The 23882-nt window shown below is 44.7% G+C and overlaps 3 protein-coding genes across 5 annotated transcripts in view; 2 read left to right on the plus strand and 1 right to left on the minus strand.

Moving 5' to 3' along the window:
• SPPL2B (signal peptide peptidase like 2B) overlaps positions 1 to 14461 on the minus strand; it is a 29897-nt gene extending 15436 nt beyond the window's left edge. Inside the window, exons 1-8 of one of the 3 annotated variants that reach the window (XM_017833694.1) lie at positions 14330 to 14460; positions 6122 to 6241; positions 3801 to 3983; positions 3002 to 3091; positions 2536 to 2675; positions 1578 to 1720; positions 649 to 745; positions 376 to 492 (exon numbers count right to left, since the gene is read on the minus strand). In XM_017833694.1, the coding sequence (XP_017689183.1) occupies positions 376 to 492; positions 649 to 745; positions 1578 to 1720; positions 2536 to 2675; positions 3002 to 3091; positions 3801 to 3983; positions 6122 to 6241; positions 14330 to 14377 (938 nt within the window). In that variant the 5' untranslated portion in view covers positions 14378 to 14460. Of the gene's footprint in view, positions 1 to 375; positions 493 to 648; positions 746 to 1577; positions 1721 to 2535; positions 2676 to 3001; positions 3092 to 3800; positions 3984 to 6121; positions 6242 to 6671; positions 6716 to 14329 lie in introns of those variants that run through there. The other 2 variants (XM_017833695.1, XM_017833696.1) reach the window with 2 other exon arrangements.
• Positions 14462 to 14489: 28 nt separating this feature from the next.
• Positions 14490 to 18258, plus strand: LSM7 (LSM7 homolog, U6 small nuclear RNA and mRNA degradation associated). The gene is made up of 4 exons (XM_017833697.1): positions 14490 to 14577; positions 15225 to 15315; positions 16442 to 16513; positions 17192 to 18258. The coding sequence occupies exons 1-4, from the start codon at positions 14530 to 14532 to the stop codon at positions 17332 to 17334; spliced, it is 354 nt and encodes a 117-aa protein (XP_017689186.1). The 5' UTR covers positions 14490 to 14529; the 3' UTR covers positions 17335 to 18258.
• A 1292-nt stretch (positions 18259 to 19550) lies between these two features.
• On the plus strand, positions 19551 to 23181 carry LOC108506575 (kelch-like protein 24). The gene is made up of 3 exons (XM_017833745.1): positions 19551 to 21212; positions 21966 to 22377; positions 22600 to 23181. The coding sequence occupies exons 1-3, from the start codon at positions 20291 to 20293 to the stop codon at positions 22910 to 22912; spliced, it is 1647 nt and encodes a 548-aa protein (XP_017689234.1). The 5' UTR covers positions 19551 to 20290; the 3' UTR covers positions 22913 to 23181.
• The last annotated feature ends 701 nt before the right edge of the window (positions 23182 to 23882 follow it).

A 23882-nucleotide genomic window follows, 5' to 3' on the forward strand; every position in this document is an offset into this window, starting at 1 on the left:
AACACTGGATGTAGAGAATTACTGACTAACACCAGACAGCTGAAAGAAACTGCAGATCTCACAATCTTCCCAGCTCTTATTCTCATGAAGAAATAAGTTAGACAACTTGTGTCCAACTTTCCATTCCCCTTCTGAGAAGCTGTCTGAAGTCAAAGAGCTCAGAATACTGACTGGGACTCAGAGAAATTAAACTTAACAAGAGGCAGTTTTCTGTAATTAAGCCAACAAGAAAAAGGTGAAGTACATGAGGGACAACTAAGAATTTCTACCTGTCACTCCTAAATTCCGGATGCATTTAGGCTTGTGTAGATGTCAGTTACTTATACTGTAAAGCATATTACAATTTTTAGCACAGAAAACAAAATGTACACTTACTGATCCTCATTTCTGAAGACTCCCCAGACCACGCTGACAGAGATACAAAATACTGCCAAGAGCAGCATCCGGACCTGGGGACGCTTGTGAAAATAAGGCAAGTTGTTGTCTGGGATTCTGAAAACAAAGCACACAAAAGCTACAGTTGTCTGTGTCTCTTTCTTTATAAACATTTTGAAATATGAAGCCACCTTGTAAATCCCACACCTACCAAACAGTATTTCGTTTACTTGTTAAAGTTTACCTGTTAAAAATTTAGGAGTTGCCACATACCTGCACTTTCCCAAGGGGAATCTTCTTACAAAGGGAGACAGACAACTGTAGAGACCAATTGAGGCAGCCAGGCAGAATATCCCTATAATAACATAGACTGAGAAAAAAAAAGTACTCAGTCCAAGTTGGATGATGCAAGAGATTCTTTTTTTTCATATCCTGGCTGAATAAAGAACAGTCAATAAGCCTAAATGAGAAATAAGGCTAACATTTAAGCAGTGAAAGGTAAATTCTTGATTAGATTTATGCTCTTTGACTGTCTAATTCTAGCTCCTTTCACTCAGCTGTACTTTATGCAATACCTACTTCAACAAATCAAAACCTCTGTGCTAATATTCTTAAAGTAAGTCATAAGCCTAAAAGGCAACCTATGGTGAAGTGTTTATCTTTTCTTTATACAGGAGCACTATAAGGGAACTCTTAAAATCACTCAGTAGCAAAATTAATTAATTCAGATGGGATGCACGTCCCACTACTTCCTCAGAAATATGGGGATGGCAGTTCCAGTGCATTAGGCTCTCATGGTTTTTTGTCAAACAATTTGATAAATGATCAATAGAAATTTATCAACTTTATAAAGATAAAAAAAAATTGATCCTGGATCCCATAACTTGACTTCAAATTGAACAATAGCGGAGAGACAAGAATAGGTTTGAGAACACAAGAACAGAAGGTGGAATATACTAAGTCTGTATCTACTTAATGGACTTTAATGTTTGTAAGAAGCTCTATGATCACCTAATCCAGCCTCACTAAAAGTAGAAATCTACCCAGTGGGTTTTCTTACAGGGTTTTAAATCATATTGGGATGAAGAAACACGACAAAAGACAGAAATTTCATAATTATTTTCACAGTAAAAATGCTCTTTAAACGATGACAGCCTCGTGATACTGAAAATGTACCAATACAAATACAGCCTCAAGAGTACCTAAGTGGTCATAGAAGAAATAAAGCAGGACGAGCATGGAGCAGCACATCACTACAAACACACAGATCATGATTGGGGTCACATCCACCGTTTCATCGTCGTGTTTCTCTGTCCCATCGTCACGTTTGTGCTTCATGTACCTCCTGAAAGAGAAACAGTGGCTACAGTGAGTACATTCCTTCTGCAACAAAATACACAAGGGTGCTGAATCTTCAGTAAGAAATATGTGGGGTTGGAAAACATGTCACAGCACCAGTGCCTGCTTTGACTCCCACTCAAGTCAGTGGAACACCACGTTTTCCGTGGATGTGTGAACAACAGATATAACACAGTGCACAAACCAGTAACTGCTGCATTAGTTTATCCAGAGTGCTATTTTCATTCACCAAGAACTCAACTGAATCCTGAAAATTACCACAGAACAGTTGGCTGACTTCAGAAGAAATCCTTAAGTGAGGTTTATGTCAGTGTTAGAAATAAGCATGACACAATCACCTCCTCCCCCAGCCTTACTGGGAAAAAGTAACCATAAAATCCCATTAAAAGATTCATAACAAACATAGCATATGTTAGCCACCTAATCAATTTGGTTTGCATTATATATTTGGGTTTTTTTTTTAACAAGATATTTTTCTGGTGGAATTTTGCAAAAGCCCAACAGGAAGCCTATTACTTGATAATTTTCTTTTTTTGAGCTTTTCAAAGGTTTGGCCTTTTGACATGGCAAAATACTAAAAACACTCTACATGCAATTTATACTGTAATGATTTCCTACAGTGATCAAGTCAACAGAAGACTCAGGGCCTTTCAAACATCACATCAGTATTTTCCCATTCTGCTTACACAGTCTCTAAACCCCACTAGCAGACCTACCAGGTGATCTTCACATAACCACCATAATTTTTTTTTTCCTATGAAAAATACAAGAAAACTGACGTGCTGAATTCCAGATACTCACTTTTTCACATCTCTGCTTCCTGCCCAGTAGCCTCCAATTGCAACAGTCCCCACAGCCATGACAAAGATAATCACCATGTTGTAGTCCAGCACAGGCTCATTTGGTGCATACATTGCCCCTTTCACTGAGCTGCCAAAACTCTGTGGAGGTAAACATGAGTTGTGAAGGACACCCAAAAAGCTACCTTACAAAAGGTTCTCTTATTTAATTTTCACTAAGCAGGCTCAGAATCAGGTTTTATTATAAACACTTAGGAGTAATCTATTGGCTCTGCTATTAGTGATATTTATTTCCAGCACCAGGCTCCATTTTGATTTTATTCCAAAGATGAGAAATAACCTCCCAAGAGATCTTCATTTTTTTCAAAACCCAGTAATGCAATCTTCATGAGTACAGCTTCCTACATGAGATAATATTATCTCTTGCATGAGATAATCTAAATGAGAGCATTTAGCATCAAGTTTACCTTGCCAATATCTAACATGTCAGTATAGCTGAGCAGAGCCACAGGAATATCAATCTCTTCATACTGACTCCTGTTTCCCCCAGGAGGAACCTGAAAGACAGTTCAGAAGAGGTAAGAATATTTCTGCTAATAATTCTACTGCTTAAAAAGGGTTAAAACTTGCAAGTTCTGTTTCTGCCAATTTGAAAAATGTTCTAGAAAGGAACATAACGACAGCAAAAACTCAAGGTCAAAATGTATGACTGTTCCCAGTAAAACAGAAGTCATTAAAGACTGCAACAGCAAAATGCAGCAACCAAAATTCGAGCAGTATCTTTTGCACATCAGGGTCATGGGTTTACAGCTGATGTGTGCCTCTAGGATTGATTGTACTCAAACCTACTAATTTCATTTTCAAAACTACTAATTTTACAAAACACATGCTGGTGATGCTCCAGCTGAATTTAAAGCACTAGATTCAGTGTGGTAGTACAACAGAGTCAAGAAACCAACCTCCTCCTCTGATTCCAGTATTTCACATGGAATAACAGTAATTACTGAGTAATACTCAAATTGACTTGAATATCACATGAGCTCTGTGCAGACTCTTCCTGCTTAAGTGAGTGCCTCTTGTTGTTTCATTTATTATTCCCTCAGATGTATGATTTCCAGACATAATTATGGAATGTACACACAGGCAGAATACACACACATTATTTATTTTAAAGAGGAGCATTAAATACCAGCAATGTGCACCAAACAAGACAATATCTAACATCAGAGGAGTATCAGCAACATAGGAAGATAAAAAGAGACTCACCAGTCTCTCTCTACTAACAATCAGCAGCCCACGAGCTCCATTTATCTGAGCAAGCCTCACTTTCTCATAGAAGGTGCAATTTCCTCGCATCACCATGGGGATTTGATTATTAAATCCCCCATCAGGTACATCAGAAGGAGAACACAAAACAGATGCTGTCTGATCCTGGAGTTGCAGAAGTGACTGAAAAAAAATCAGTTAAACACACTATGTATCAGTTAAACACATCTATATATCCATAAAATTATAAAAGAAGAGCAGGAACCACAGAGTTTCTAAAGGGTAATTTAAAACTTTTAAGTAATGGAGTGATTTGAGTATTCTCAGAGAAACACAAAACAGTGGTGCCCTCTCTATTATGTTGGGTCCTGCCTTGCTTCACCTTATTGTGCAGAAGTCTACTGGTAATAAACTTTGGGTTATGATCTGCACTTGCATTTGTTTTCTTCAGCACCACTGCTGCTCTGCTGCCTGCAACCAAGATGTGGGAGGAGTAAAGCAAAGTGTTACCACTGCTGGGGTGGCAGAGTGGCAGGCTGGGATGAGGGAGGGTATGAACAGCTAGAAACTGAAACACAGGCTGGGGGAAAGTACAAATGCACGGGCAACAAAAATAAACTTCCACGTTTAAACTTACCATATTCAGTGAGCTGAGATTTTGTATCCCAAGAACTTAAATACTGGATTCTAGGCTGCTTCTCTCACTGCTTGTGATCCACAGATATTGCAAGCCTGCCCCAATTCCTTAGTTTTAACCCTCCTGAGACCCAAAGACATCCAGTCTGGTGTGTTTAAACAGGAACATCCCAAAGACACTTCAACGTTTTAGAAGTAACACTGGCACAAATTGCTCCTTGCAAAATCTAAACCACCAGCATCTTTGCCCAGTTCTGTTTGCAAGTCATCTGAAAACTGCAATTATCTACCAATACCTGAGCTGTGCTAAGAGAAGCAGGTCACAGTCCTCACTGGAGGTGAGCTGTTAGGTTTGGGAAGTGTCAGGGTAAAGTTTTAAACTGAAAAACTGGCAGATGGAACACTCTGTATTAGAAACCCACAGGTACCTGATAAAATACCTGTGTGACAGACTCTCTGGTTTTAGGAGGGGAAGGTAAGCACCAGGCTGTTTATTCAGAAAACTGCTGTCTCCAACTTTAGAGACAGTAAAATTCTCTGCACACACTTCCTGGTAGTCCAAGTTTCAGGTAAGCTTATCACTCTATCAGAGCAGAACACAAATGCAGAGTGAGCTCAGGCTGGTGCACTGCACCACCTCAGTTAATGAATTGTACTGCTGGAGTATGGAAGGAGAAGGAGGGAGAATGTGAAGGAAGGGAAAAGCAAGAGAGAACTGAGGAAGGAAACGGAGATATGGAAGGGATCCAGCATACCCAACCCAAGTGTATGGGGAAGTGTCTCTGCAAGCTATTCTGGACTAGATTGGCTCCTGCAGAGCTACTGAAAGATATTTCCAGTGAATTTTTATGAGACTGATTGAAAGGAGATGTTTACAGTACAGTCCCCAACCCTCATAAATACAAGTCTGTCATGTAAGTGCTGCTTCACGTTACACAGTGAGGGCAAGGGCAAGAGTTTATCAGCTGGGTCTGCACAAGGCAAAGGCAGCTGTTGATGTATCTGGGGACTGATCTGCAGTTGCAATAAACTCATCACAGTAATTAAGACTTGATTATACATCAATAAGGAACACTAATAATTCTGTGGGGCACTCAACTGGTAAATGGAGGAATACAATGAACCAAGTATCAGTCAACTACATCTTCCTCTATCAGTAGCTCATCAAAGTGCATTTGCTGATTTCATCACCCAGTGACAGTAACTCCTCCTCACAGAATAAAGAACTGACCCAATTGTCAGCTCACACAGATTTGGAGAATGCAGCAAAAGCTTGACACAGTTTGTGACTGCTTAATCTTACACTTGACAAAAGTATGAAAGACTTATGACTAAGAAAGCACTAAAGCTCACAGTTCAGTACATTAACAAAGCCACGGGGTATCTTCTCATATCATGTTGATATACAAAAACTCCCTTCCAACCCCAGCTATGCATCATTTTCATTTCATTGATCACAGTGTTGGAAGATTTTTGTTTTGAACCAGTAACAGTCATTACCTCTGCCTGGAAATGAATATTGCTATCTTAGTACTGCCTAGATAACAGATAAAAATATTTTCTAAGTAAGAGTAAACAAAGCAGTTGCTTCAAATTCTACTAATCCAAGTAAGAAATTACAAGTTTCCTTGAAACAAAGGCATTTCTGAGGGCATTCTTCTGTCATTACTTAGCTAGGTACTTACAGCTTTACCCAGATCATGTGGCAAATGGGCCCACTGAGAGTTGAAGAGGATACAGTAGTCTTTTCCTTTGCTGCTCCCCTTCTCTGAAAGGACATGAACCATCCCATACTCGCAGTACACCTGAAAACAAAACAAAAATTTCACCATGAGAATTTTAAGTCACATAAAATAGCAGAAGTGATGGACATAACTTGCTGTTGACTGGCCTGCTTTCTATTTCTTTAAGAAAAGATTCTACAAAGTTTCTGTATCTGTGCAAGGAGTACAGTGGAATTTGTTATCATTTCCATCATGCTTCAAAGAAAGACTTCAAGATACATTAGGCAGATTCCCTCCTACACAGCAACTGGTCAAAGAATCAAACGAAAGCTTAGTGGATGTGTTTAAAAAAAACCCAACAAAAGAAACCAAAAACCCCAACCACAAACAACACAGCCAGACTGGTGCATACATGGATATAACCAGAGCAAGGGAAAGAAGCTGGAGTACTGTGGAACACACAGGAGAGTTGGAGTACTGTGCTCAGCTCTGGGGCTTCCAGGACACAGACCTGCTGGAGCAAGTCCAGAGCAGTCCATGGAGATGCTCCAAGGGCTGGAGCCCCTCTGCTCTGGAGCCAGGCTGGGAGAGCTGGGGGGGTTCACCTGGAGAAGAGAAGGCTCCAGGGAGAGCTGAGAGCCCCTTCCAGGGCCTAAAGGGGCTCCAAAACAGTTGGAGAAGGACTTTGGACAAGGGCTTGGAGGGACAGGACAAGGGGGAATGGCTTCCCACTGCCAGAGGCAAGGTTAGATGGGATATTGGGAAGGAATTCTTTACTCTGAGGGTGGTGAGGCCCTGCCAACCTTCTCTGGTTGCCCAGAGAAGCTGTGGCTGCCCCACTCCTGGAAGTGTTCAAGACCAGGGTGGATATAGCTTTGAACAGCCTGGTCTAGCCCACCCCATGTCAGGGGCCTGGGAGTAGGTGATGTCTAAGGTCCTTTAGCAGCCAAACCATTCTATGATTCTATGAATAAGAGGCCTGGCCCTTAACAACTCTTGAAAGTACAGCCTAAAGTAACAATCAACGCTAGATTCACATCACACCAAAACTCAACCTTGGACACCTTTGCTGTAGGTGTGATAAGACCCCACAGCAACAGCAGCTCTTTTTCTGTCCTAGGTAGCACATGTAGACTCTCAAATCTACATACTGCATTTATTTATTCCTGCTTCAGCGACCAGCAGTCACTGCTGTCAAAACTCCAACAATATATGCTCTAAGTACTGAAGATTACATATCTAGGATTTATAATTAGAGGCCTGTCCTGTGTCTGGCTGGAATGGAGTTCATTTTCTTCACAGCAGCTGGTATGGTGCAGTGGTTTAGATTTGTGCCCAAACCAACGCTGATAACAAACTAATGTTTTAGTTATTGCTGAACACTGTGCACAGTGTCAAGGCCTTCTGTGGTTCTCACTCTGTCCCCACAGTGAATTGGAAGAGACTGGAAGAGGTCACAACCGGGCAGATGATTAAACAAAGATATTTGATGCCATAGAACGTCATGCTTGCTTTTATAAGGAGGTCAGCCACCTTTTGCATCATGTAAATGTCACAATCCTCCTGAAAAACTCCTGGAAACTGAAGTAAGAGAACATAATCCTGTAGGAATTTGGAGAAAGAGAACAAGGACTACGAAGAAAAGTAAACATATTAATATGGAGCAAATATACCAATTTTAGGGATCTTCACAGTTGTGATACACTGCACAGTATGTACTCTGCTTGTTCAGCAAAGTGCTCAAACTACATCTAACTGCAAAATGTGCTGCTTTTAACTTCATTCTCATATTAATTGAGCCAAAATAATTGTAAATCCTCCCCGCCCTCGGAAGGTGTTGAAGAAACACAAAGTGTGTCATGAGGTCTGTTCTTACTGTTCTAAGGACTCTGAAACAAATCCTGCTGCCCATTTCTAAATGACAAATGGGTCCCTTGTGATGCTTCTCCCTCTGACAAGAGGCTCTTGTCCTGGCTGGAACAAGAAGGCATTCAGAGTGTCATTTTAACATCAGCCAAGCCACCATTGAGTTCTGGGGGACACTTCTGTGCTCCTCGGGGCAGCCACGCTGGGACTGCAGGCTCTGTCTTGGAAGGAGTGTCAGGCACCATCTCCACTCATTGAAAAAGTGTAAGTTAAGAGCTCTTTACTTCATACAAAATACCAAACATCAGTTCCTTGGTACCAAGTCTGCTCACGTGCATTCTGTGACCATCTGCTCAGGTCTGAACCAACACCTTAAGAATTCAATTTAAGCTCTGACCAGCTGCTGCAAAAAGCTTTTAATGTTTCAGACAGAAAGACACCGAGACACAAAAGAAATGCTCAGAAAGTAGGACAAAAAACTAACTTTTGAGGGTTTTTTTTTAAAAAAATGTAATTCAATTATACAAATCCAGATCAATGCTTCTTTTTGAAGGACAGTCTTGCTGATCTTCAATGGCTGCTTCAGAGCATCTCAGTGCTCTTACAGAACTACTTCAGTGTTCAAGTAGTGTTGTCTGGTAATAGATTATAAAAAGAGAGAGCAAATGCAAATTATAGCTGTACTTTAACTTCTCATGAGCTATTAGACAGGAAAAAACTGACCACATATTAATTGTAGCAGTCTCAAAATACTATTTTAGCCCAATGATTTGGGAATGCAGTGCTTAGGAATACCAAACACTGCTCCATGTAACTGGATTCTTCCCATTATCATTTCTGTGTTCCAAGAGTATTTGTTTCCTACTGTAAAGGGAAGGGTCTCCATTTTAATTGAGGACACTCAATAATCCTTACTAGCACTTAGCACTTTGAAGTTTGTGTTTAAACAGAAATAAAATCTCTGAAACACCTACAATAACTGACCTGGTGCTCCCCTGAACTAGTCACACACTTGGTTTCTGATGGAACACTCACTGCCATTCATTAGTGACCCCAGGACACAGGATGAGCAGAGACCAGCAGTTCACCACCAGCAGTGAGTTTAGGGAAAAAAACTGGAAAAACCTCAAAACAAACAAACCACCCCCCCAACTATCTTTTTCTACCATCCCCCTTTGTGTCCTACTCTCCTCTACCCACACCCCCAACTCCTCCCTTTCCATTCTTCCTTGTCTTTCTCCTGTTCAACACTCAAACAAAACTGAAGTCATCGACTGAAGACATGTTTAATTGCTCTATTGCTCTGACTCAGCTTTCCCCAAGGAAATCACTTTGTGCCTACCAGAACTGATGAAACCTTGTTCTGGAGAGAAATCCCTAAGCATTGCTGCTACTAATTAGAGAGAAAGTTGTGACAGACTAATCTGTCAACATCTAGTTTAACATTCATAAGCCAAACACACCGATGAATCAATAATTATGTAGTTACACTCTTACAAATACAACTTACACATCTGTTTCTCCAGGTAGCAGCTGAGGAACAAGATACTAAAGATGACTGAAGTCAGCAGCAAAGTCATGTCTTAACAAGCATGTTCAAAAATCCATTAAAAGAATCCATCACTTATTTCTCCCTCTTTATTTCAAACCCCACAACACAGAAGTTACCATGTACCCCTAAGGAAGCACTCAGGGTAAAAAGATGCTTTTTGGAACACTTTTAAGAACCATGGAATGGTTTGGGTTGGAAGGGACCTTTAAAGGTCACCTGGTCCAAACCCCCTGCCTTGGGCAGGGACACCTTCCACAAGCTCAGGTTGCTCCAAGCCCCATCCAACCTGGACTTGAGCACCTCCAGGGATGGGGCAGCCACAGCTGCTCTGGACAACCTGTGCTAGTGTTTTACCACCCCCATTGTAAAATGGCCCTTTAACACACACAGAAGTGATGGCAAAGTAGTAAAGAAACATCATTATAAAAATACACAGGAGGTAGAGAGTTTTATATTTAGTTCTTCAGTATATAATTGATCTCTGCTATCTCATGCAGCAACTTTTCCCTTTTTTTTTTTATAACATTAGTGTTTATTAAGTGCTCTAGAACCAATGACAGTTGTCCTGAAGCATGGGAGGTCACACTGATCAGTCAGTGCAGATCAAAACCACCTGAGCACAGTGCAAGTTTCCAAGATATTTGTGGAGAAGGGGAGACACTGTTGTGTGTATGGAGTGAGGAAACAAAAGGTCCAACTGCTTGCCTTGGTGGACTTTTTAACTCATATCTCTGGTATCCAATCATGGCACCTAAACCCCTTTCAGCAAAAGGAAGCAGTTTAGAAAAGTAATCCATCCTTATCATCTTGGATTTGACTTTCAAGAGAAACAAGCCAGAGAGATGAAAATAGACACACACCAAAGACCAGAACAAAAAGGTGTTTCCTGCCTATTGTACAGGGTCTGACTGGGCTTAGATGAGCAAACAAAACATGGAATAGCTCAGTTTTGAATATTACAGGTACAACTCTCTCCAAAATCTTCAGGCAGTTTTGCAGGAACTAACTCCTGGAACTGAACAGCTTTATGTATTTGTGGAACAATCAACCTGTACAGTTAAGTTTTACATCTGTAAGATATAAACTACACATCTTTAAAACGAGAGTAAGCACAGGGTGTGTTGCTACATGGAGATAACCATTACTGGAACTCAGGAATAATCCCCAAATGGCACCCTGGAGACAGTAATACACTATTTTGCTTTCTGAGCTACTTAATGGATGTTCTTCAAAAGAATATTAAGGGAGTAAAAGGTTCCTAATGTGAAGTGCTCAAAACATTTTAGAAGCTATGTGGGTTTGTGTGCCAGAAGCCAAGTAAAAATCAAGCATGAAAGGAATTAAAGACAATATGAGCAGGGCTAAAAGCAGAAGAGTTTTAGAAACTCTGTGAAGAATTTAGTCCCTTGGAGAAAGTGGATTAACAGACATCTTTACAAGGCAATTATCACTTAGAATCATAGTTCTGAAGTCTGTCAACAGCCACTACAATTTTGCTCCCATCCACTTTGATGCTTCCAGTTTTGTTTTTATTCATGTCACTAGGTATCAGACAACAAAAGTTCAAAGCAATGCTGCTGATTCAGTGGCACGGTTGGCAACATTTATGATTCTTAATTCCTAGAGATCACTTCATATCCTAGATTAACCCAGCAGAAAAAATGTCATCTCCTGTGCAGATCCTATACAATGTTCCTACAACCCCCAAGGGCTCTTTTCCAAGTGTCTGGATGTCAAGTCCAGTCTTTTTCAAACATAGAAAAATAACAGCTGCTGTGACAATAATGTGTATTATGATACTTGCTTCTTACTAATCCTGTGGCTTAAAAAGCACATAATAGTGTATAATTAACACAAAACAAACTGTTTTCCATAAAGCTGCAAAACTGGAAAAGGTTTTGACACAAGTGAAACAAAGTTTCAGGGCAAAATTTAACAGGCAACCAAGCTAATCTAATGTTTGTGGCATTAGAAGGACATGCTTGTTGGCTCTGAATCTCATCGGGTCCTTCCAGTGTTTATTTAATGCAGAAAAGAGCAGAACACTCCCCAGTTTTTTTGCTGTGTGAGTTTTTCAGTCATGCTGGTGAACTGATGTAGCTCTGAGACAAGCACTGGGACTTGCAAGTTATATGATATAAGGAGGCAGAGATGAAGAATTCAGCTCACCAGTATTTCAAGGAACTGCAATATGAGTGACTGAGCCACCAACCCAGTGGCCCTGTCTTGTTTGTCCCTCCCTGCCTCTGGCCCCACACTCACCTGGATGCCCCACACACCTTTTCCACTTTCAGAAGCTCTATGAGCTGACTTGGCCATCTGAATCTCAGAGAGATTTGACAGATACTGGGAGCTGTGTTCCCTCAAGAAGGAAAGAATGAGCTACCCCTGCTCTTAGAGCAGGTACCATGTCAGAGTTCCCAGGAGCTGGGGTCATTCTGCCCCATGAACTGCACCAATTCATCTGGAGACCAGCAACAACAGACAGCAAATCTGCACACAAAAAACCCACTTCTTCAACAAACACTGTGCAGGGGAGAGAGCTGCATATTCATAATGCAACAATTCCAGGAGAGTAAACTGCCAACCACCACCTCAATCCAGAATTTCAGGCAGTCTTTTCAACTCTCTGGACCTACATCATAGAGTACCCTGATTTAAAATAAAACCATCACCACAGTTCAATATTCTGCTGAAAGCTGCTACAATGAAGGCCAGTGAGATCCAGCACACTCCCTGCAGATCATGTTACTGTATTCATCACTAATGAAAGGCTCATGTATACGTGCTGTTTTTACAGGACAACTGAGAGGTAGCAATGCCATGAAGGAATGGGAAGTTAAATGAAATGTGAGAACCTGAACACCAAAGCAAGATCTTGGATCTATAAGATCACACCCCTCTTCAGGTGTTCCCAAATGAGGACCCAGACTTGGGAGAGTAATGCTTCAGTAGCCAAGCTGTTCCTTCTCCCTAAATCAGAGTGTAGAAGCAAATGTGGGCACCACCTCCTCCTGCCCCATGGAAAAACAAACAAACAAACAAAAATTTCTATTATCCTGTTTCAAGGAGGGAGACAAAAGGTACACGCCCAACAACACTAAGGCAAGAGTAAGCCATTGATAATGAGCACAGCTGGTACAGAGCAAATGCACACAGCAGCTCATGAGGAGAGCTGCCAGCTCTGTCCCCAGAATGACCCTGACCATGAGCCACAGGGGTAGCACGACAGGACAAGTGCAGCAGAGCACTGCTCTCTGCCTCAGGCTGAGGGGGATGTACTACCCAAAACCATCCCAGCAAGTGCAAGCACAGGAGATGCAGAAGTACTGCACCATATGAGGTATTCAAACAAATTTTAAACAAGCCAGCTTGGCTAACAGACACGTACTGGCAGCACACAGAACATTAATTTTTCACTGCGGCAGCAGGACTGTTTCAGCACCCTGGCCAGTCTGCCCAAGCTTGCTCAAGCATGTTAACACTTCCACTGCACAAACACAGCAAATGCTTACAGAAGGGAATGTGCTGCAACGCATGGAGCTGAAGGCAAGGTCTCCAAGTCCCCACCAGTAGACAATCTCACCTGCTGTCCTGCACTGCCACGTGCTCACCTTCTCCAAACTGCTGGATCAAACTGACTCCATCTCAGTCTTTGACCCATTCCTGCATTTTATTAATTTGTGGGGCCTATGCTGGCACTACCAGTCCACACAAAGTGTCAGTGGAGATGACAAAATGCACAGAGGAATAAGAAAGGGATGACCAGAAAAAGATGATGAAGGAAAAAAGGGGACGATGCAGAAATAAAGAAGTTAGCTGGTAACCAGACCACATTGTAACTAAAGATCACTGGCAAGGCATCAGCATGCAGACAGATACAGAAGAGGGAAAAATCAGACTGCTGTGTTAAGATGTTACACCGATAATACTCAAGAAGACACAGCACCCTCCAAATTACCTAATAAAGATTTAAGAAGTCTAAACGACACGTTAAATGGCACTTCAACATTTTCAGAGCACAAAACACTAGAACTTAAAATACAAAAGTTACATACCATGTAATAAAATAGCTAAAAATCCACTCTCTCCTGTATTGGGATTACATGCCTAGCTCGTCACACCCTTAAAAATTTATCCTACGAAAGTAATTAATGTTGAAGTCATGAGAATGTAAGACTCAGGATAGATTATAGGGTTGGTGGAAATCCCCCTTCTTCTCCACTGGTGCTTCCTCAGAGCGAGCCTGTCAGCCGGGACGAGCCCAGCTCCGTCCCTGCGGCTGGGCTGGGCTGCGCTCCCCTCCCCGGGGCTGCTGGGCCGGGCCCACGGGGACCCGAGGTTTGAAGAGCTACGAGCAGCACGCTGTTAACCACGGAAAGGAGAAAAAAGTCCCAGACGAGCCCAAAGACGCAGATCCACAAACACCGGCGGACTGCGGCGGGCAGGGCCCGCAGCGCTCGCTCCGCCGTCTCCCTGCGGACACGGGCCCGCGGCGGGGCCGCCCCGCCGGCCGCGGCACCTCCGGGCGCCCCGGCCGCTCCCGCCCGCCCGAGGAGGCCCCGAGCCCGGACACACAGCCGGACACACAGCCGGACACGGGCACGGACACCCACCCGGACACACAGCCGGACACACAGCCGGACACGGACACCCACCCGGACACCCCGCACAGCCCGCCCGGGCCCGCCTGTGCCCGCAGCCGCTCCCGCCCTCGGCCGGGGAGCGCCCGGCCCGGCGCAGCCACTGACCTGCGGCAGGAGGTGCAGGAGCAGCCAGAGGCGGAGCGGGGCCGCCATGCCGGGCCGCTACCGCTTTGTTCCGACCTGGCCCGGGCCGGGCCCTTCCGCACCGGGTTCTCAGAGCCCGCCCCGGACGTCCCGCCCCGCCGGCCCGAGCGGCCAACGGGCTCGGCCGGGGCGGGACGTCACTTCTGGCGGCGCCGAATGAAATGGCGAGCGGTGGCGGCGGCGGCGGCGGCGGCGCGGGGAAGATGGCGGTGAGAGCGGCGTGCGCGGGGCGGCCCGGGCTCCGGTGTCGCTCCGGTGTCGCTCCGGTGTCGCTCCGGTGTCGGGTCCGGTGCTGTGCCGTGCCGTGCCATACTATATCATATCGTACCGTACGCTGTGGTGCGGTGCTGTACTATATCGTACGGTGCTGTGCCGTGCCGTGCCGTGCCGTACCGTACCATACCATATCGTGCGGTGCCGTGCCGTGCTGTGCTGTACTGTACCATATCGTACGGTGCGGAGCAGTACCGTGCAATACTGTGCTGTGCTGTGCCGTGCCGTGCTGTGCCGTACTGTACTGTGCTGTGCTGTGCTGTGCTGTGCTGTGCTGTACCATCTCGTTCCGTGCGGTGCTGTGCGGTACCGTGCTGTACTGTGCTGTACCATATCGTTCCGTGCCGTGCCGTGCCGTACCGTACCATACCATATCGTGCGGTGCCGTGCCGTGCTGTGCTGTACTGTACCATATCGTACGGTGCGGTGCAGTACCGTGCAATACTGTGCTGTGCTGTGCCGTGCCGTACCCGCACCCCCGCCCTGCCCTCCCGCCCCGCCGCCGCGGGCACCCGCAGCAGCGCTCCGGGGCTGTGTCACCGCGGGAGGGCTTTAACCGAGCCCTTGTGCCTCTCTGCCGTAGGACAAGGAGAAGAAGAAGAAGGAGAGCATCTTGGACCTCTCCAAGTACATCGACAAGACCATCCGGGTGAAGTTCCAGGGCGGGCGGGAAGGTGAGCCCGGAGCTCCTTTGCCTTTTCCCTCGCCCTTCGAGAAGGCGAGGAGTAGCGGGTGCTTTTATTCATTGCTGTGAAGCTTTTCTCCTTTCGCTTTTCCATTAATCTCCTGGCTGTACTTTTATCTTTGTGTCTCATCGGTGCACCTCTTCTTTTATTAGCTGTCCTTCTTTCATTAGCTGTCTTGAACCGCCTTGTGTCGGCAGGTCTTTTGCATTGCAAGGGCGCGCTTAAAGCAGCAAAGAAACGTGTATGGTTGTAATGATCAACACAACTGTCCTGCCTTTCAGTCTTGCCTTTCATCTCTGAACATGCTGAACGTGCCCGGAGTTTATGGTTCAATATGTGTCACCGTGCCTTTCCATCCCTGTTGTCCCTTGCTCTGCAGCTGGGAAGTGCATCCCAATGCAGCTGTCAGTGCTACCCCCAGGCACTTGTTTGTCTGAGTTAACCCTGTGCTGGGTTAAATCCCCCCCACTGGGACCTGATGCTTATAAGGGTTTGGAAGTTACTCGGACCTCTTACTGATAAGTGTATTTTTAAAACTGGAAGATCACTCTGTGTAGTTTTGTGATTTATTTGGTGACAAGTCTCGTGGAATCGTGATCTGCTTTAGAACAAAGTGCTGGTCTGTCTGCAGTGCCTTCCTGTGAGGCAGTGCTTATGCTAAAGAGGTAATGTGCTGGGAGGGCACCTGGAAGAGGAAAAGCACTTAAAATATTACACTCCTGCTTAATTTTTATCATAAACCTTCATTAAGGGTATTTATTTGATTTTAGGGTCGCTTTTTTTTTTTTTCCCTTCGTGTGACTTGTATTGATTTGTTATGCAGAAGTATTCTTAAAATGCCCCTGGAATGGGCTGAAAGCAAAAATGTCTCGAAGAGCATTTTGAAGACTTGATTGAAAAATCTAGGTTTCAGCTGGCACAGCACAGAGCAGGTTCTGTGCACTTACTGTTGCTATAGAGGGCACTCTTTAGTATCTCTGGTCTCCTTTGCTTGGTAGCCTTGACTGAAGGAGGGAACAGGGCTGCAGAATGGAATTTACCTTTCATGAAGTCTTGAGTTGCTCTATACCTGGTTTTGGTCTCTAATCATCATTTTCTCTGTGGTCTTCAATAGCAAGTGGTGTCCTGAAAGGATTTGACCCTCTTCTGAACCTCGTGCTGGACGGTACCATTGAGTACATGCGAGGTAAGTAATGTGCAGTCTGTGGAAAGCTTCCCTTTCCCTGAGTGATTTGTTTTTTAACAGAAATTTTACGGATCTATGAGTGAATAAGCAGAAACTGCAAGTTGACTGCTTACAAGGTAACACCTGAAGCTTTGGATTTGCTCCTAAAAGGGATTTTTAAAAGATGTGTAGTGCATTTTTATTGACTATAGTGATATCTCACAGGTGGTAGAACTGGGTAATGTGTGTTTGTCTGTCTTGATCCACAGCCCTGTTGGGTCCAGTCTGAGAATGCACTGGTGCTCTCTGTCCCTAGTGCATTCTGAAGTCAGGGTCTTTTTCTGATTTGCACTGATCTCCAAATGTTTATCTAAAATGATTTTTGAAATGAGACCAGGAGCTTTTTTTAATCACTTGCACGTGTGCTATTGGTTGGATGAATGAAAGGGCCTTTGAATACTTTAATAAATGCATTCTGCTTTTTTGTTGTGTACAAAGCAAAGTTCTTTATTGCTCACTGTGGCATGTGCTACTTTGAAAATTAGTAAATCAGAGATATCTTGAAACCATCAGATACTACTGCTGCCTGAGCCATGTAGTCCATGTGTTCAATGCAGAGACACCTGGAAAAAAACACGTGTGTAATTTGGTTTCTTTTCCTTAATTTTCCTGTTGTAACTGTGGATCTCTGCTTTTCAGATCCGGATGACCAGTTCAAACTGACAGAAGACACCCGTCAGCTGGGACTCGTGGTTTGCAGGGGGACTTCTGTGGTTCTTATCTGTCCACAGGATGGAATGGAAGCTATTCCAAACCCTTTCATTCAGCAGCAAGATGGTTAATGCTTTCTTTGGATTGTCTCTGAAGGCTTCAAGGGTGCAAGTCATTGGAGAAAACTATCAGTGTGTGAGAAGCTTCCTGTTTTGGGGAGGGAATTTGAATGTGTATTTGTTAGTGTGAGAAAACAGTCAGCTTTTATTTTTGTGGCTTTCCATAAATGATGTGAGGATGGGGCATGCAAGAAGCAAGTTCTGGTTTCCCCCCACCAGCCCCAAATGAGTGTGTAACTACATTGTTTAGAGCTGACAGGAGGGAACAAACTGTCATTAATTGTCTGAGACCCTCTTGATCTTGTGAGTTTTGAAACAAACCCATTAAATTAGTTAAGAATACCCTAAATACTGGTTATATTCTTTACATTTTTAAATACATTAAATCGTATTTAATCTAAATCAAAGCCTAAATACATTAAAACACGTTTTTCTTCCTCTTAGATGTCAGTACTCAGCTGGGAAGCATTGTGCTGTATTTTTCCTGCTGTTGAGTTCAGTCTCTTTTGTGCAGGGAAATTACCTTCCTTGTTTAGTACAGTGTCACCACCTTGGCAGGGGATGTAGCCAAGAAGGTCTTTTCCAGCACTTGTTCCAGGTCTGGTGCACTGTGATCTGTGTGTCAGCTGGCTCACACATTCCTTACAGAAGGACTGGACTAACTTGTGGGATGATTCTTTGTTGAGTAACTTGAACCTTGTAGAGGTATCTGTTTGATACTTGGAATTTTAGGGGAAGAATATTTAAAATTCCGATGTTCAGTTGTCGGCAGTGCTGGAAATACTGCATATTTTTATATTGTAGCTATCCACTGATGGTTCTGCTTGTTATAACTTTGATTTGTAAGTAAACATTTTTATTTCTTTTTTTATACTGCAGAAGATGCAAGATTTGAGGAGTTTTGAGTGAATAAATACAAATGAATCTGTTTCTAAATGTCTGGTTTTCAGTCTGTAAAAGTGCACTTCAGCTGCATTACAGTTCTCCAGCCATAAATCTAAACAAAATTTGTTCAGGGGGTGCATAAACACTGCAGAATCAGGAGGGGCCTGAGCAGAAGCCATGCTCCACTCGGGCAGGAAATCAATGGGAAAGGCCTGAGAGCATCTGGTCCCTCTTCTGAGACTTGTGCATCTCTGGCAGGCATTTTAAAGACTGCCCAGGCAAGGATGTGTGACCTCCTGCCACCTGCTTTTCCTGAGGACCCCTTAGGAGGAGGCTGTGGCAGAGTCAATTGTTCTGGTGGCAGCAGTTTTGTTCCTGCCAAGGGCAGGTTTTACTGGCTGTTATTTTGGCCACAGCACTGTGCTCCCATTCAGAGCCTGTCCTGGGTCAGCTGTGAAACGGGTGGGAACTTGAAATAAATTCCAATTCAGCGAATCTGACTTTTCCAAGAGGCTCTGAAACAAGGGACCAGGTGTCTTGTGTGGCACGTTGCCTGTATGAACTTGGGTGCTGCTGGTTTTTAACCTCCTGAGGGCTCATCCTTTGGCTCACAGAAGAGTGTAGTGCTCCTCATGACGTAATTTCTTTCTAATGCTGCAAAACCTGTTGTTCATGCACAATTCAAAAGAGAGTCCTTATTCAGAGAGGTAGGAGCAGAATCTGCTCTCCGTCAGTGTGAGCAGGGTCTTGAACTGTCCTTTAGATGAGAGAGAGATTTCTGGGTGTTGAAGCCAGTAACATGCACTGTCTCTGCACTCTCTGTGTAGCATCAGAAATGGACCTGCTGAGGCTCTCTGGAGGGAATTCTGGGCTCTCAGGGCAGAGAGATCTGCCTGGAGTCATGGATCAAGTGGAGAGGTGCATGTTTCCAGCATTTCCTGCTTGATAGGTTGCTCAGTCTTCATTGCAAGCTGCGTGTCTCTTTGCAGTGCAGACTTTGAGGGTATGTTTGGGAGTCAAGTACCTGAAAAGAAGAACACAAAAATGACAGGGGACAGACATTTTAGCAAGGCCCCTTGTGACAGGACAAGGGGTAATGGTTTAAGCTAAAAGAGGGGTGATGCAGACTAGAAGGTATTTTTTATGATGAGGGTGCTGAGGCCCTGGCACAGCTGGCCCAGAGCAGCTGTGGCTGCCCCATCCCTGGAAACATTTAAGGATGGGGCTCGGAGCAACCTGGTCTAGTGGAAGGTGTCCCTGCCCATGGCAGGGGGGTTGGAACTGGATGACCTTTAAAGGTCCCTTCCAATCCAAACCATCCTAAAGTTCTATGATTCTGTATGTCAATTTTAGAAGTGTACATGCTTCTGCTTGCTGAGCTCTGCTGAGCACTGGCACCAAATCCTGTTGGTCTGGGCTCTTCAGGTAAGGGTTCTGGTCACTACGCAAGTTCAAGGTCACTATGCAAATACCTCCATTTGCCTTTGGAAAAATTTGCTATGGCATCAATGAGCTGTTGCTTGTCCTACATTTGTGTTTGTTTAGTGCATTCAGATTGAGGATGACTAAACATGTGAAGCTGTCTGGGTTTGAATGGGGGGCTCCTTCCCTTCCTCTCTTACTAAAGTTAGATACATAGTAAAAACTGCAATCACTCTGGAATTTGATATTGAACTGATGAAAGGTGTGGTAATGCTTGCTCTTTTCCAAATGGGCTCTGTTTCTGTGCAACTTCCTGATACTTACTCAATGCTTAGGAAGCTTGTGGTTGTTTCTCCTGTTTTTTTCCAGGCTCTTTGCTTGGCTAACAGCCCCCTGATTTGCTGTGGTCTTACCTGGTGATGGCAGGTGCCAGTCAAATCTGCATTTTTTGGTCATACAGCTGTTCTGCTATTGCTGTTCTGAAAGCAGCAGGAAAGACTGAAGAGCAAAGCAGGAGAGTAGAAAACATTCTATTTTTAGGGGAAGATTGGCTTATCTCATATTCATTCTAGCCAGGGGGATAATGTTTCCAGAGACCTCACACAAGTAAGGGCCGCGTAAAGACTGTGAGTTAATTTTAACTGCCTGGCAGTCCACAGGCATGGAGCCTTCACAGGAGCCTCAGGAGCTGGGACCTCAGACAGAAACCATTGCAGACACAGTTCTTGAGGTTGGAGAGAGACTGTTTCAGGTCAGCCGCAGGGCGCTTTCAGTGCACAGCCGTTACTTTGAAGCCATGTTTTTCGGAGGGGCAAGAGAGAGCTCTGAGCAGCACATAGTGATCCAAGGGATCGATGCAGTGCCTTTCCAGGCGCTGCTTGAGTTCACTCGCACAGCCCAAGTGCTTATAGGTCAAGAAAATGTGACCAGTTTACTGGAAACGGCTGATTTTTTCCAGTTTGACAGGGTGAGACTGTTGTGTGAGAAATTTCTGGAGAGAGAGCTGCACGTTTCCAACTGCCTGGGCCTGATGACCTACTCGCAGCAATTTGCCTTCACAGAGCTGTATGAGTCTGCTGTGAACGTGGCTGTCACTCACTGGGGGGACGTGATGTGCCAGGAGGAATTTAAGGCGCTACCCAAAGAAACGCTGATGCAGCTCCTAAAAAGTGACGACCTCTTCGTTTCGCGAGAAGACGTGGTTTTTGACAGTATTGTGAGGTGGATAATGGAGGACCCGGCAACGAGAGAGGAAGAATTTCTGGATTTGGTGGGCGAAGTCAGGGTCGCTTTTCTGAGTTTGTCCTTCCTCGATCTCTTGGTGAAACGCAGCAAGCACCGTGGAGAGGCAGATGTCTTTTCCAGACTAGTAAAGAAGTTAGACTGCTGTCCTCCACCCAGCTGGCAAAATCCCAAACTGTGTCCTTATGCTGGTCGGAGCTACGACACCTTATACGTCCTGGGAGGAAAGCATGACAAGGAACAGCAAGAATTATTTCTCTTTCTACCTAAAACAGGGACCTGGCAGGCTTGTTCTCCTCTGCAGCGCCGGAACCTCACCCAGTACGCAGTGGCAGCAGTAGGTAACTCACAGAGGAGGGAGACTGAGCACATGCAAACAGAAGTTGAGACAGAGAATCCCTGCTGCAGGGAGTCCAGCTGCTGCTGTAAAACTGCTGTGCTCAGCATTGCTAAAACCTCATTCATATTGGTGTTCATATTCGCTCAAAGAATGGTTCTGTTTTCCTTAGTCCTGGGAGAATGCTAGACGAGGCTGAATATTTCTTTTTATGTAGCAGAAACTGTGGAGTCTGTGGAGCTCCTTACATTGGCTTTATCTGCAGTGAGTCAAAGGACTTGACTTTGAGCAGTGTTATTTTTTGGCCTTCTCTTTCGTGGTGGTTTTGACAGATGTCAGGCGACTTCTGATTTACAGTTGCCATTACGTTAAACTTATCCATGGATGTTAGGAAATCTCTATGCTTGGAGATGAATTTCAAGGCAGTTCAATACCATGGCTTCCTATATTAGTGTTAGTGATAGTCTCATTTCAGGTGGGAGTTTGGAAATGAGATACCGAGAGGTTCTTTCCAACCAGTGTTTCCACGATTCTGTTCAAGAGTGGGAGCAGGCTTGGAAGGAATCCCTGCATCCCATGGGCCCAGTGTATCTGTGAGAATGAGGAATCAAATACTGCAAACTGGTTGATAGAGCAGTGATTTTCTCTGCTCATTTTGCACCTCACTGCTACATCCCAGGACGAAACAAGAACCCCAGCTCTCAGGAGCAATTTTTAGCTTTCACACGACTGACGCTTTTCTCTGCTGTCTTTCCAGGGAGCTTCCTTTTTGTGACAGGAGGATATTTCCGGGATGAGTTTGTGTGGTACAGTGTGGATTGGGTGCTCATCTACAACTGCTTGGACAACAGCTGGCTGGAAGGGCCAGCCATGAAGAAGTCCCGGAACAGCCACTGTGCAGTGGGAGCAGGGCTCTACCTGTACGTGCTCGGAGGGAGCACCGATGAAGGGATAACCCCCGCGGTGGAGCGCATGGCTTTGGTGGAATCAGAGTGGGAAAGCATGAGCCCTATGGCTCAGCCTGTGGAGAGGGGTGATGCAGTCAGTGTGGGAACCAGGATCTATGTGGTCTGTGGCCTGGATGAGAATGGACATGTGTATGACGGAGTGCAAAGGCTGAACACGGAGACGGACAGCTGGGATGTCATCTCGTTCTCCCCGCTTCCAAGGTAAGAAATAATATTCTGGGACCTGGCAGAAGAAGAAAGGTTCTAGTGTTGGTCCTGCTTCAAGAAGAGGTTGGACTGTAGAAATCCAGAAGTCCTGTCCCTGCAACACTTCTGTGATTCTCTGTTTAAATGGGACTCTTGATTTGAGGACCACGGTCACACTGAACATTTCAGGGGTCAGATCTTTCTGCTGATTCTGATCAGGGGTTTCTTCCCTCCCAGGTATGACCTCTGCATCACGTCCCTGAATGGGGCTCTGTACACCATAGGAGGGGGAGCTTTTCGTTTTGATGTGGAGACCGATGAATGGACGCAGGTGAACGAGGAGTGCTTGACCCAGAAGTTCTTCATGGGATGCAGCACTGTGAACGGACGAATTTATCTCCTCGGACAGAGGAAGGGGAACAGCGCCCTCCCCACTGTAGTCCTCTTTGACCCCTACACTGATGTGTGCCAGGTCATAGATAACAAACTCCCTTGCCCCCTTCCTATTCACGGCTGCGTCTCTGTGCGAAGATTCGATACGTGGGCGTGAGCGGTGCCAGATCCACCACAAACAAAAAGTCACCTGCTTTGCAGCTGGAGGGAGTTAGGCTGCATCACATTTGGCCTGTGAAATTTTTTAATTTTGAAAACAGATTTGTTCTTTTGTAACTTTATCTTTTTTTTTTTTTTCTACAAATGAACTCGAAGCAAAAGCCGGTGAAAAACTTCGTGTCTGCACAAAGGCTGCAAGTCATTACTGAAAATGGTACATGAACTCCTCAGGGTTGTTGCTAAATAAAGGGCTGCTCTGACCTTGAACCTCTGTGGCTCTCTGTCCTTTGAACAGCTGGAAGAGACAGGAAAGTCACTGCATCAGTGTTAGAAAATATTGTAGAATTTAAATAATAAATCAAATGTGTGTCAAGGGAATCTTCAGCAGGATTATGAGCTCACAGTGATTTAGGACGGAGCAAAAAAACCCCCCAACGATTATTGTAGTCAAGCCATAGCCAATCAATATCAGTACCATTTTAGCCTGAAATAAGCAAGTTTCACAGGTTATGTAATTATGGCTAAAATTACCTTTGTTCTAGGCTGGAGAGCACCACAGCAGGAGGGAGGCTATTCTGGATTTGTGCACTCAGGTATGTGATAACAAACATTTGTACATTGGGGCACTTAAGAGACTTGCTTCAGTTTGCTTAGTCCTCGTTGGATTAATTGCTGCACAGAGTCAGAACAAAAATCCCCATCCCAAAGCACTGAAACGAGGGTGCAAGGAGCAGGGACCTGCATGTAGCTCTGCTTAAAGGCTGTGTGTAAGGAAGTGGGTTTGCTGGGCAGGACTATGGGCTTAGAGCAGAAGGGGATTGATCTCCAGGGGTGCTCAGGCCTCCTGAGGATGGGGAGGCTGAGAGAATTGTGTCACAATGTCTGCTTAGCTGAGGAGAGGAGAGTGCAACAGCACCGAGCTGGGGTGCTGCACTGCCACCCTTACTGTCACCTGTGCTGGCAGAGTC

The sequence above is a fragment of the Lepidothrix coronata genome, unplaced genomic scaffold (assembly GCF_001604755.1).
Source record: "Lepidothrix coronata isolate B3197 unplaced genomic scaffold, Lepidothrix_coronata-1.0 Scaffold219, whole genome shotgun sequence".
NCBI classification, from domain to species: domain Eukaryota; kingdom Metazoa; phylum Chordata; class Aves; order Passeriformes; family Pipridae; genus Lepidothrix; species Lepidothrix coronata.